The sequence below is a fragment of the Astatotilapia calliptera genome, chromosome 10 (genome assembly GCF_900246225.1).
Source record: "Astatotilapia calliptera chromosome 10, fAstCal1.2, whole genome shotgun sequence".
Taxonomy (NCBI): Eukaryota; Metazoa; Chordata; class Actinopteri; order Cichliformes; family Cichlidae; genus Astatotilapia; species Astatotilapia calliptera.
Window position 1 is genome coordinate 22,770,007 of NC_039311.1, and position 13,394 is coordinate 22,783,400.

The 13,394-nt window shown below is 39.5% G+C and overlaps 1 protein-coding gene across 2 annotated transcripts; it reads right to left on the minus strand.

Moving 5' to 3' along the window:
* Positions 1 to 638: 638 nt before the first annotated feature.
* irf1b (interferon regulatory factor 1b) lies at positions 639 to 4,473 on the minus strand. Of its 2 annotated transcripts, XM_026182985.1 has the most exons (10): positions 4,330 to 4,470; positions 3,620 to 3,712; positions 3,040 to 3,139; positions 2,774 to 2,941; positions 2,595 to 2,635; positions 2,248 to 2,374; positions 2,043 to 2,144; positions 1,878 to 1,906; positions 1,567 to 1,690; positions 639 to 1,353 (listed from the first exon to the last, which is right to left on the minus strand). In XM_026182985.1, the coding sequence occupies exons 2-10, from the start codon at positions 3,704 to 3,706 to the stop codon at positions 1,244 to 1,246; spliced, it is 888 nt and encodes a 295-aa protein (XP_026038770.1). In that variant the 5' UTR covers positions 3,707 to 3,712; positions 4,330 to 4,470; the 3' UTR covers positions 639 to 1,243. The 2 variants fall into 2 exon arrangements, with proteins under 2 accessions (XP_026038770.1, XP_026038771.1); XM_026182986.1 differs by lacking the exon at positions 1,567 to 1,690 and having other exon boundaries at positions 1,268 to 1,353; positions 4,330 to 4,473.
* Between the last annotated feature and the right edge of the window lie 8,921 nt (positions 4,474 to 13,394).

The window sequence follows — 13,394 nt, forward strand, 5'->3', positions numbered from 1 at the left end:
AAAACCCTTCACCTGCCTCAAATGAAGTCACATGATTTACTGTAAAGCAAGGCTTTTCAGGTCCCAAAGAAAAGCATGGCTATTATCTCGTTTTCATCTCTAAGGATGTTTGACGAGTCTACTTCAACAGTCTGGACTAACCTGAAAACATACACGAGATAAAAGTAAAGAATCCCATTTGTGGGGTCTCCTGCAGTAACAGCTCCTTGTCAACGAGCCAGTTTAGAGTATGTATAGCGTGCATGTGGGTATATTTTGCAATGACACTATTTCCTCAAACTGTCTGGGGATTATCGGGGGAACCCGAGATGAGGAAGAAAAAAAACTGATGCAACTATTCACAGTACCACATACCACAACTTTTTTTTCTGCTCTTGAGGCTCAATGATTTAAATTGCAGAAATACATCATTAACTGCATGCTGTGATCATTTAGACCAGCGTGATTAGAATTCTTCAAAATATTTTAGAGTTTATTGTTGCTAGTTCTAATTTAAGTTTATTAACTTGCTCAAAGAGATGTTACAAATAGATGTTTTTTTACACAAACATGACCTACAAATGATCAGTTTCATAACAGGAGACCATTTAAAACCACTTGCTATAGGAATGAAAAAACAAAAATTCTTTTATATGTTTCATATTTTGTTTATTTTATTAAAAAAACACGCACACACATTACTATTTACAGTATAGAAAAGCTTTCACCTGTTGTTGGGCTGTTTGTCGACAAGATGTAAAGATGCATATAATTCACTGGTACATATAACGGAAAAACAAAGAAAAAAAATATGTGATTTTTTTTTACACTGTACATTAACTAACTTTCACAAGCACTGAGTGCGAGCATATCTGCAAGATGAGGTTAATGACAACTATCTTGTAATTGTCAGAGGTTGTTTAAGATAATGGAATTACCATGCCTGAGCTTAACAGAGAAAAAAACGAGCAGCATGGTGCCTTGAACCAGCCAAAACTATAAACAATGTTGAGCATGTGAATTCCTTTTACACAGCAGTGCGCTTTATAACTTCTGTTCACAACTTCACATATGGGATGAGAGCGATGAGGGTGGCTCTGCAAACTGCTTCCAAACATCAAACACACAGTAGAAGTCCGGATGGTGGGATGGTGTCCTAGCGAAGGGATGATTTAGCTGAGAGGTGAGCTCTGATGGGAGAAGATTTCAGGAGCTTCTTAAAAGTCCAGTGTAAAAGAATTGTCCTGTCATGTCCTTTACTTTTTTAAAGCAAAAGTGGGATCTGTTGGCAAAAGCTGTTCCAGAATTCATCTGTGGAATTTGGGATGTCTGCAAGAGTTGTGTACTGTGGCCGTGTGTCGTCTACATCGTCGACTGCAAAACAAAGAGCGAAATCCAAGGTCAGTTAAACCAAGTCATGTGACTTAAAACTGATAGCATTATTTTGATTGCTAATGTAATATACAACAAAATCTAACCATATTCATTGATGTTGACTAAATTCTACAATTAAATTCTTAAATTGCTGGCATGGACTGTGGTGTTTAAGCAGCAGCTACATGACAGCTTCCAACTAGCAACATTTACCTGATGAAGACTCACTCCACTGGCTCCCTGGACTGGTGCATGGTTCATTGCACAGGAACCCCTTGTCGTCTAAACTGCTTGTTGTCATCCAGTGTGAAGTTTCTTTCTCCAGTTTTCTGCAAATCTGAAAGAGTAACACTGGATTGAGTATGGCTATATTTGGCCCAACTAGTTTTTCAACACAAAACATGCTTATTAGTGTTTTGGGTATTATTGCATGAGCCAAACCAAGCAGAATAAGACAAACATGGGTATTCCTGTCAATGAAATGTTGCTTTCTAACTAGGGTAAGACCTGTAGGTTATGCTTACCTCAATAATATCTTCTGGACAGTCGTAGTCTGCACGATCACAGCGATGAGAAGGGGAGAAAAACAGAAAGGAACATGAGTATTTAAGTTTCTATTTAAGTTGAATTATTCCAAGCTAAGCCAAAGTCATTTACTAGCAAGTATGAGCTATGTGTTGTTGTCTTACCGGAGCTGTGATCAGGTGAAACCTGAAATCTGTTGATGAAGGAGTCAGGGCCAATCTCAACTGTTGAAGACCAATCAGGAACCTCAGTTGGAAAGAAGTAATCTGCAAAAATGGCAAACAAACGTATTGAGTACACTTTGACTTTTAGATTCAAACACACTGTTTATCTGAACATTTTCGGTACAGATTTTTCAAACTTGCTCACCTGGCTGTTCTGTCTGCACTGTGCTGTCAACTCTGTTTTCTTGTGTGCTTTCTGGCACCAGTGCAGGGATGGGAGACTGAGTGTCACTGTAGCTGTCTTCCCTCTCTTCCATCTTAACCACTGAATTCTGCAAGAACAAATCAAAGAGAAATTAAGTGAGATGTTTGAAATGAAAATCGAGACATTCAAATCCATATGTGTATGTCTGTTTCCTGCACAGCTACGAAGTAGCATTATTTTACAAAGCTATACATTCAGTATCTAGATCAGTGTAAATGAGGAATATTTTGAGTATGCTATTTAAAAACAAGTGTCACTAGAGCTATAGTAACAGTGATAGCATTTACCTTCTTCCTTCCCTTCGATTCCCTTGATTTAGTCCGTTTATCTGTGCAGAGGAAAGAAAAACATTTTGGTCACTTACTTTCTTTACCACTGAGACTGTAGAGCACATGAATTGAAGATACTGAGCGCAATGTTAATTCGCCAAAAAGAACAAACGTTCATTTCCTGTCAGTTTTCTCACCTTTAGATTTTTGACTAGCAGGCAGCATCCTGAAGACGCGCATAGCTTGGTGGCCTTTGTTAATGCTTTTGTCTTTCACCTCCTCAATGTCAGGCAGTGAGTTCATTGCACAGCGGAAGTTGGCTTTCCATGTCTTGGGGTCACAAACTTGGCCCTCTGAATATTTCCCTGTAAAATGCATTGGCACATGCTAGTTTAGTACACTTCCTCATCCTGTAAAGAAGAGTTGTTCTGAACAGGTGGCAGGCTTATTCAGGCTTTCTCACCTGTGTGTTTGGCCCACTCTTTGAACAGACATGCATCTTTGTCCACCTCCCAGCCATGTCGAGCTGCATGCTTCCAGGGGATGGAAAACATTGTTTTCTCCTGGGAAATATAAAATTTTTTATATATATTAAGTTGGATCGTGGGTAATTGCGCTTACTGAGAGAATGTAATGTGTTATCTCCCAAGCAGAAACCAAGCTTCCGTTCAGCTACCTCATCGTGCCTATTTTCACCTGTTTGAAGTGCCACAGGCATAGCTGTGAAGTGGCTTTAACTATAGCACGCCTCAAAGTAACACTGCAACACTAAGACCCATCCCAAGCTAGTGCTTCAAACCAGGTCAATGTTTGTAACACGCTAATACTGTATGCACAGCAAGGGGACAACTCAGCATCAATAAAAACATGTGCAGCTTTGCAGAAATCACTTCCCTGTCTCATGGGGAGAGGCATCAATCCTACAACAAATAGATTTCCAAATATCTATTCCTGTACTCTGAATTATCATTACTTATTTGCAGGCAATTCCTATTTACATGAACCAGTTCACTGTATTATAATAGGATAAGAAAGCTTCTCACCTTGTCAATCCAAGCCAGACCCCAAACTGTGTTGGATTCGATCATCTTCTCCAGCCATGGCCTCATTCTCATCCTTGACACTGGCATGTTTGCCTAAAAAAATGCAGCAGCAGAAGAAAGTTTAGAGAAATGCTGTAATGCAGCGTGTGAAGCGCAGCGGTAAAAGGAAATAAACTCCCGCATCTCAGCCCCGGCTTAGATTTACTACTGCTTCTTTGCTGCGCGGGACAGAAGAGTTCATGGCCAGGGCAATCAGCGCGCTCAGGGAGGTGTTTACGTGTAGGAGTCAACGTTAGTTTAGAAAGGTTGGAAGGAACAAGAAGAAAAAATAACTAAAAATAACTCATGCAGTTATGCAGTTATTTTTATTAATCCTGTAGCGCAAAAGTTTAAAAATCTAGAATGGTAAGCGAATATTCCCCCCCTAAAAAAGGTTTCTTAATTCCTTAGAGCAAACGAGCGCAACTCAACACAGGCTTGGCAAAAATGTCACAGAATTAAAAAATTCGAGTTTGAAATGTGCATTAAAAACTTTGCATCTATTTGCATGTTATTTAATTCAATGTTCATTCTCAAACACACAGCGTGAGAGAAAGACAGACTCCTAAAGTAATAATAGATCATATTTCTTTCAAAGAAATCATCCCAATAACATCATTTAGCTTTTAAAAAATAGAGCAGGGATGTTAAATTGATATCACTATACTTACAGATTAATTTGCTTTGTGATTCCAGGAGGAAAAAAATGCAACAATAATCCCGTTGGTTTAAGAAAAGCTTCTTCTCGTCTTTAAGTGTTCCACTTGTAAACGTTTTCTGAGTACAAGTGAGTACCGACAGCTTCGTGTGCAGAATTTATACACAGCCACTCCAGTGGCGGGTATTCCCCGGCAGGAGGCTTGGTGCTATAAAAAATGTCCTCAGTAAAAAAAAAAAAGTGAGAGGTGTGTTTATCAAGCCTTTGAAAATGTATTGGTTATTTGACGATAACCTTGTAGTTGTTTACAGTAGCTACTTTATTAATGTCATATCTGCATATTTGCGCATTACCACCCTGTTATAACTAAAAAAAATACAATTTGAAGGTTTATTATTGAATTGACTGAAAGTCCTCTTATAATAGGACTGACCTTTTTTACAGTGTGTTTGGAGCATGCGCTGTGATCCTTTGCTTCAGCAAGTAGCAAAGGATTTCCGAGAAATCACGCTGTTGAGAGCTAGAAGGAAGTTAAAAAACAACACGCGTGGAATACAGTTGATTGCTGCACGTAGACTAGATCATCAAACTAAATGACCCAACTCATGTGTCACTCGAGTTTCTTTCCCCGCTCCCTCCTTTGTAAGCTATTCACCTTACAGATAGTGCTTTGTGCAAATAGTGCAAATATTTGCAAGTGGCAAATTATATTTAACTCACATTAAGATTTGACATTAAACCCTAACAGCCGACTTGTTATATTATCGCAACCTGTTATGCACCGTATTTCGATTATAGTGATCATAATAACGCATTCTTATAATAATTTTGCTTTGGAGGTTGTGCAAAGTTAACACTATTAAAGTCTGAGAGCGCGTGCATTCATTTCCAAAGCACGCGCGCACGCATTCGTCTTCCACAAGCCAAAAGTCTCCCCCACAGTCTGGCATGACAAACATGTGCATGGGACCAACCCTTTAGTATAAACAGCGACCTGCCTGAGAATTCAGGCATTTACAAGAAATGGTGTAGCAATTTTCAATGGCCGCTGGGGGCAGTGTGATACCGGCTTGCTGGGCGCATGGATATGGGTCATGCAGACTGAACTCTTGTACTGCCTTGACAGCGGGAAAAGAGAGCGGCATCGGACGATGCGGAAGCAGCAGCAGCTGTTTATCTGCAAATACAGGACCTGCGGAGCGTTTTACACAACACATCCTGCATGGGCGCGCGCTCGCAGCAATATCAAGCATTCGCGAAATTCAACGTAATGAAACAACGGGCACAAAACTGCGGGGGTGAATAGAAATATGGCAATCATTCATATCGTGTGTCGTAAATATCGACTCAGTCTCTTAGCTTGATTGCATCAAATACACGCTGAAGGTCATTGTAGTTATAATCGTGTGAGTTCACTTGGAGGGAAATTTGGCAGAGTGAATAGAAATATGACCATTAGTAACCTGTATCCTGAATTTCGGTGCTTAAAAATAGCGTAACTGCACCTGATAGCGTAACTGCACCCGCAGGTCTTTTTATGTAACGGGGTGAGTTCACTTGGAGGAAAATTGGGAAACCCCACACATGAAGCTTTGTCTCAGATAATGTATCTGTCCATTTAGGGGCTTCCCGTGTGGTGTGGCGAGTTCGCGTGCTCGCGCATGCTTTACGTGACGCTCGCCTGCGCGTACCCGCGAGGGAATTGCAGGGAGTTTTTCCCGCGGAGTTTTCACCGGTAGCGGGGGTCTGTGGGATTTCCCAAACGAATACAGAGATCTGGATTGGAAAAGGGAAAGTCATCCCGTTTTTCCCACCGATTCTTCTTCTTTCTTTTTTGGCAGGCAGCCTGTGTGCCAGTGTGCAAAGAAACAGGTGAATTATAGGAATTCACTGCAGCTGGCATGAAACAAAACCAGCTCCAGCATCATCATAGTTTAGTTAAGAGAATCACTTTAAAAACAAATTTAAAAAAAAAAAATGTTATGTTTTTAAGGATCTTTAAAATTGTGCAGCGTTATTATGCAATTGATGTGAACCAATTTTTCTAACCCGCATATATATATGTGTGTGTGTGTGTTCTTATTTAAAATCCATTATACCTGAAAATACATAACTACAACATGACAGTTACCTGGTTCATCAACCTAGCCCCTATACCTCACCTTAATTCTGAAACAGGCTTTCAGCGAACACCAGTGACTGATTAAAACACTTGACTGTCTGTTTCAAACTGCATCCAATGTGATTTCACTCCCAACTGACCAAATTCCTCTAAAATCTATTGCACTCTGTGCTTACCCCGAGCTAGTCTGGACATTAAGGTCACCTACATGCAGCAAGAAAATGTAATTTAAGGCTCTAGTCACCAATCTCGCCTTAGACTCACCTTTTGACAGCTTACCTACACTGGAGCGATTCAAAGCCTTCCTTCAACTTTAGCCAAAACGTTAAACTGAAGGTGCAAGTTTTTCTTCAGCTTTTATAATTGTGTTTGTTTCACCGGCAAATCCAGTTTGCTTGTCTTTTGACTGCAGTCAAAAGACTTAACTGTGAAGACTGTTCTGTCTCAGGTGATTGTTTTCTTCTGCTTCTTTTCTCACATGAGTAATCTTCATGTCAACTACTCCCAATTGTCACCTTCCAAAGGACATGCAGATCGCAGTTCTTTTTAGTGGGATAACACCTGTATACTTTACTTAGCACCTGCAAATTAAAGTATTATAGGTATATAATAGAAGGCAATTAAAGTGGGGGAGAAAAATAATATAAAGATATCTTGCCACTATTTGGTAAGGGAGGATGAGTTTCTATACCAGCAGACATGAGGAAGCATGTTGGCTTTCCAAGATCAGCCTAAAACTCAGCCCTCAGGTCAACTACTCAAGTTTCACCCAAACAGGCCTCCTGAATGAATTTTCTATGAGTCTGTGGTGGCCAGTGCGATCCTCTATGCTGTTGCATGCTGGGGGAGCAGGCTGAGGGTCGCAGATGCCAACAGACTTAATAAACTGATCCGTAAGGCCAGCAATGTTGTGGGGATGGAGCTGGACTCCCTCAAGGTGGTGTCGGAGAGGCGGATGCTGTCCAAGATAAAGACAATGTTGGATAACACCTCCCACCCACTCCATGACATGTTGGTCAGTCACAGGAGCTCGTTCAGTGAGAGACTGAGATTACCGAAAAGCACCACTGAACGACACAGGAAATCATTCCTGCCTGTGGCCATCTCCCTGTACAACGCATCCACTTAACACACTGTTTGCTGCTACAGCTACACATGTTTCTTTTCCAAATATTTATTTATAAGTGACTTATGTATGTATGTATGTATATATATGTATATATTGTACTATTCTTAGCTAGCGTATTGTCTGTCTTGTCTTAATGTTGGTTTAAAATGGAGCACTGTAACAAAAAATAATTTCCCCCAGGGATCAATAAAGTATTCTGATTCTGATTCTGATTCTGAATCTGTTTCACACAGTGGAGCTTTATAGAGTTTAGCACCCCCATCAGGCCAGTCGCTGTACTGCTTGAAAGAAACATGTTACATCAGACTTTGTAGGCATTCAACAGTTGATTTGGAATTTCAAATTATAGTTTAAGTATAAAAATAAATCAATGAATAAGAAGTGATGCAAGCAGTACTCGGAGCCTTTGCTCTGTTGCCAATACAGTGTACTTTCAAAGGTGTCCCCAATATTACTGCTTCAAATGTTGTATATTCTGTAAATTCCTAGGAATTCCTATTTTTGATATCAAGTCATCCTAAAATGTTTCAAAATTTGAGGGCCGTGAGTCATATGACAGGAAGAAAGAAAAGCTGTCTTTAGCGACACACTGGATTCATTGTTCAGACTTTACTCCTTCCCTTTTTGTGAAATAGTCAAACGTTTTGCCTTTCAGGGCCTCCAACAGTTACATGAACTAAACATTTTTAGAAATTGTGTTGGGAGGCAACTCTCATGTTGAGCTGCTTTTATCTGAACTTGATCATTTTCAGAAACATGACAGGGGAGCCCACCTAGACTTCTTTTTTTTTTTTTTTTTTTTTGCAGTGTATTCTATGTGATAATCTTCTGTATAGGTTATGTACCACAGGTTTTTAAAGTGGCTGTAAATAAACCATTGCTTTAAAATTCTTTACTTAATTCAACTATCATAGCCAACTCCAGACTGATTTCCAACCAGGGGCGGATCTATAGGGGGCCAAGGGGGGGCAACTACCCCCCTGCTGTAGAGAGCCCCCCCTCCAAACTCTTACTGGTAAATAATACTGATAAAAAATAATTGCTGGTTTGTCCAAAAGGCTCTTATAGCCTTTGTTTTCTTTGAAGAGATACAATAAACAGTTTTAAAGTGTTTTTGTGGATATTTTGTTTACTTCATTTCAGGGGCGATTTTAGCCCATTTTTGGTAATGGGCTAAAATCAAAATGAATCAAAGCACCCCCAAAGATTTCTTACTTTTCTGACAATATTTGCTGTTTGTGTGACACACTACTGAAAATGTAAAAAGCATACAGTACTTGGTTGAGACGTAACATTTTAACAACAAAAGTATAGATACCACCCCACCCCCCAAAAAAGAAAAATGGTTTGTTCCAGCTCGCCTCTGAAAATGTGTTTTCTGATGATATTTGCTACCCTACAATCCGTCCTGCTCTGTAGTAAAATCAGCAACATTTGACCGCCCTGTTGCTCCCATTGAAATTTATACAGCCTATTTAAAATCTAAAACTTATAATTGTCCGTAGCCTGCTGTTGTTGCCACTGTCCTGTTTGAAATGGAATGAGAGAAGCTGGTCATTTTGTCATATGTGCATGTGCCGATATTAAGCCCAGGAGCCACATTCAGGTACAAATGTAAGAACAAATGATCCGTCAATAAAGGATAATGTTGGATCAGTGTTTCAATATTTATATCTTTTATTAGATGTACATGTGGTTTGGTTATTTGCCTTTTGGTTGAAAGTACACTGAGAAAGGACTTTTTTTATTAGTGATCTTAATAATATTTTTTTTTCATATCAATGTAATTTTTTCATCTAATTGAATACCATCTATTGTGATTGTCAGTCCAAAGAGGGAGAGAGGAGGAAAGAGGGGAATGTGAGGAGAAAGTACAAGGTCAGGAAGAACCAGGTAAGAAAACAGACAGGGAATAGTGACAGGCACAACAGAAACTGTTAAACTGCTTCAGAGAGTTGACCACCAAAAGTGATAGACAGATTTGCCAACTTCAAGGTGAGGCGACATAGGTTAAAATAAAAGAAAAAAATCTGCAGAGCCATAGTAGTATCTGCAGTAAAGATCTTTTCATACATTGTATACATTGTACCATAGGCAAAGTTGGAGTGTATTTTTATATATCTGTACTGTATTATACATACACATTAAAAGTGAACCTCTGTCCAAAAAATACACTCAGTTTACTTCTCATTTACTATGAGCATCATTTTCCCCCAGTAATTAAGGTTAGGATATGTATTTTTTTAATCCAATCCATTCTTCATTTGCAGCATTTAAATAACCTTTATCTGATTTGATGGTTTTGTTACAGACTTTAAAAAAGTGTTTTGCTTTTCTTTCACAAATGTGGGGATTCAATTGTGTTAAAATGTACAAAACAATGATGTCATGTTTTGTGACGAGGACCCAGGCACAGAGAGACTTGATGAATTTAAGAATCTTATGATTTAATAAAGAAATTTACAGACTTGCACAGAGATGGTAAAATTATGATGACTAATAACGGAGATGAAGACAACAGACAATGAGGACAGGTTTAAATGCACTAAGGAGACACTCAGAGGGAACTCAGGACAACTGGAGACATTTAAGGATGCAGGGACTGACAGAAACAGGGAAGAAGTCTCATTGTGACGAGTAAAGTTTATGTTGCCTGGCTGGGCAGCTCTCTGGGTGCTCAGCACCCCCAAAGCTCTGATCCTAAAATCAGCCCTGCTTCATTTACATTTCGGTGATTTTCACATATACGTCACAGAAGAGGTATGTGCCACCCTGCCTAGACCGCTTGCCCCTCCTTGTCCATTGTTTCCAACCTTCCTTTAGTTTCTAAAATCACTTGCAGAGCAATGGTTTATTAGAAGAGTTTCACTCAAGATTTAGAGGTTTTTATTGACAGTAATAATATTATTTTGGTGTCTAACATTGTACTTGTCTCTGTGCTTGTACCGCTAGACCCCAGTGCAGCATTCAATGCTGATAATTCTGTTCTCTTGATTGTGATAAAGCTCAGGTTAGCCGTAAAAAACATAGAAACGTGTTTTCTAGCCAGATGCTTTCTCTGGATGGCATGGCCTTGGCCTCCAGCAGCACTGTGAGGAACCTTGGAGCCAATTTTGATCACGATATGTTGTTCAATGTGCAAACAAATATGTAGGACTTCCTTCATTCTTCTTCATTTCTTTCTGAATGGTATTGCCAAAATTAGAATGTCCTGCCTTAGAGTAGCGCTGACAAGTTAGTTCATGCATTCATTATTTCTTTTCTGAATTATCCCTCGAAAGCCTTCAGTTAATCCAAAGCATGAATCACAGAGCGTACTGGCAGAAAGGGAGATCATCTGTCTCCCATATTAGCTTTTTACCATTGACTCCCTGTAAACTCCAGAATTCAGTCCAGAATTGGGAGGCAGCCACCCTGTCTGCTTTTATGAATAAAACTCTTTTATTTTAAAGCTTCTGGTTGGGGCTGAATCAGGTGACCCTGAACTATCCATTAGTTATGTGGCTAAATGCTCAGACTGCTGGGGAACTTCCAGTGATGCACTGAGCAATTCTCCTCTCATCTCTTTTCACTGCTCATGTGTTTTTATGCCACCACTGCATGTAATTAAATCTTCTCTTCTCTTCTTGCTCCCACAGTTGAGTTCATACTCTCTCTTCTTATTCCCCTCAATCCAGCCGTTTGTGACAGGTGATTGCCATTTACTAAGCCTGGTTCAACTGAAGGTTTTCTCCTGTTTAAAGGGAGCTTTTCCTTCCCACTGTCACCAAGTGATTGCTCATAGGGGAACGTCTGGATATTGGGGTTCTCATGTGGGGCGATTGTGGCTCAAGAGTTGGGAGTTCGCCTTGTAATTGGAAGGTTGCCAGTTCGAGCCCCGGCTTGGACAGTCTCGGTCGTTGTGTCCTTGGGCAAGACACTTCACCCGTTGCCTACTGGTGGTGGTCAGAGGGCCCGGTGGCGCCAGTGTTCGGCAGCCTCGCCTCTGTCAGTGCGCCCCAGGGTGGCTGTGGCTACAGTGTAGCTTGCCATCACCAGTGTGTGTGTGAATGGGTGGATGACTGGATATGTAAAGCGCTTTGGGGTCCTTAGGGACTAGTAAAGCGCTATATAAATACAGGCCATTTATCTCTGTAATATTTTAGGGTCTTTGCCTCTTTATAAAGCATCTTGAGGCAACTTTTTTTGGCAAATGGTGCTATATAGATAAAACTGAAGTGAATAATGGTTTTTGTTATGCTAACATTTATCTGAAAAGAACCTACCAGTTGAAGCTGTTACTTCCCACTGAATTGTAAAGAATTTTAGGTTATGTTGTGCACAAAAAATAGATACTCCATTTTAAAATATTAAAAATTTAAGTAGGCAAAAGTGTTTTTAAAGCTACTGTGAATAGGATAAAAGAAGAAGAAGAAACATTCTTAAAGTAAAAGGACCAACCAAATACCTCATTAGCTGATTGCCACCATTAGCAAAAAATGAATAAGTAGGCTCATTTCCTTCATTATTTAAGCAAAAGTGCAAACATTTTCTAACTTATCAGCTTCTCAAATTTAAGGACTTTTTGTCTCATGTGCTGTGTTCTTAAATATAGTGACACTTACTGTATTTTTCGGACCATAAGGCACACCGTCGATGAACGAGTCTGTTTTCATGCATAAGGCGCACCAGATTATAAGGCGCATTAAGTGAAAAAAAACAGTCAGAAAAGTCTGATTTTACTCAACTCATTCTTCTTGCTTCCTCCACTTCTGTACCATCGATTCATTAATATTAAATTCTCTCACAGCTGCTCTATTCCCATGTTGTTGCAGTATATTAATGACTAACCTCCTATTGTGGATGGATTATCTCAGTTGCTCTACTGACTGAAGTTTGGTTTGTTTACAGCATCCTGCCATGTGATTGCATTTGTACCATCGGGAACTCTCGTGTTAACTTTTATCGAGTGGAAAAGGGTTAGGGTTCATCTTCCAGCTTCACTGTGTTTGTTATGCTAACATAGCTGTGTTGCTAGCGATCACATAGCACATTAATATATACCAGCTAGCCCAACTTCAGTAACCCTACAAACATCACTGCTGTTTAGTTTTCTGTCTTCATTTATGTTGGAAGTGATAGCAGAGCTGTACGTTTTAATTTTTTCACAAATCTCTCAGTCAGAACATGCTATATCATACTTAGGTGGAAACTAGCGAGCTAACTTCCTGCTAACTTCTAACTCTGTTAAATTTAATAAATTCTGTTTTCATGGATGCCTGGATGTTAAACGTCATAGTTACACCTGGTAAAGCAGCAAAACTGATCATTTTATTAAAGATGAAAGAATTTAGACAGTTTTTAACTCCCAGTGATGCCGCAGTGTTCGCTTGACTTTGGGACCTGAAGCGGACGGAGTTTTGGACCCAGATTACTCTGCGAAGCTCCTGACTATGGTAGCCTTAATGCGCCAACAATCCATCAAGCGGTGCGCTTTCCTAGCTTACCAAAGTCATACTAAAACATTTTTTGATAGATTTTTGAGCACCGTGTACCACATAAAATCGGTTTGACGTCAGTAAACACAACTAGAATTTATACATAAGCAGCTCAGGGTTATAAGGTGTACTGTCAATTTTTGATTAAAAAAAATTAAAGGATTTTAAGTGCGCTTTATAGTCTAAAAATTACGGTCATAGAGAAAGTTAGAATGATAAGATTATTTAAAATATAAAAAGAATATGTAACATTCCCAAGCCTAAAACCCTAAAACAATAAGGTACCACTATGGAAATAAGCCATGTTTTATCCTGCATTATGCCTCATTTTCTACCCATTACAGTTTACT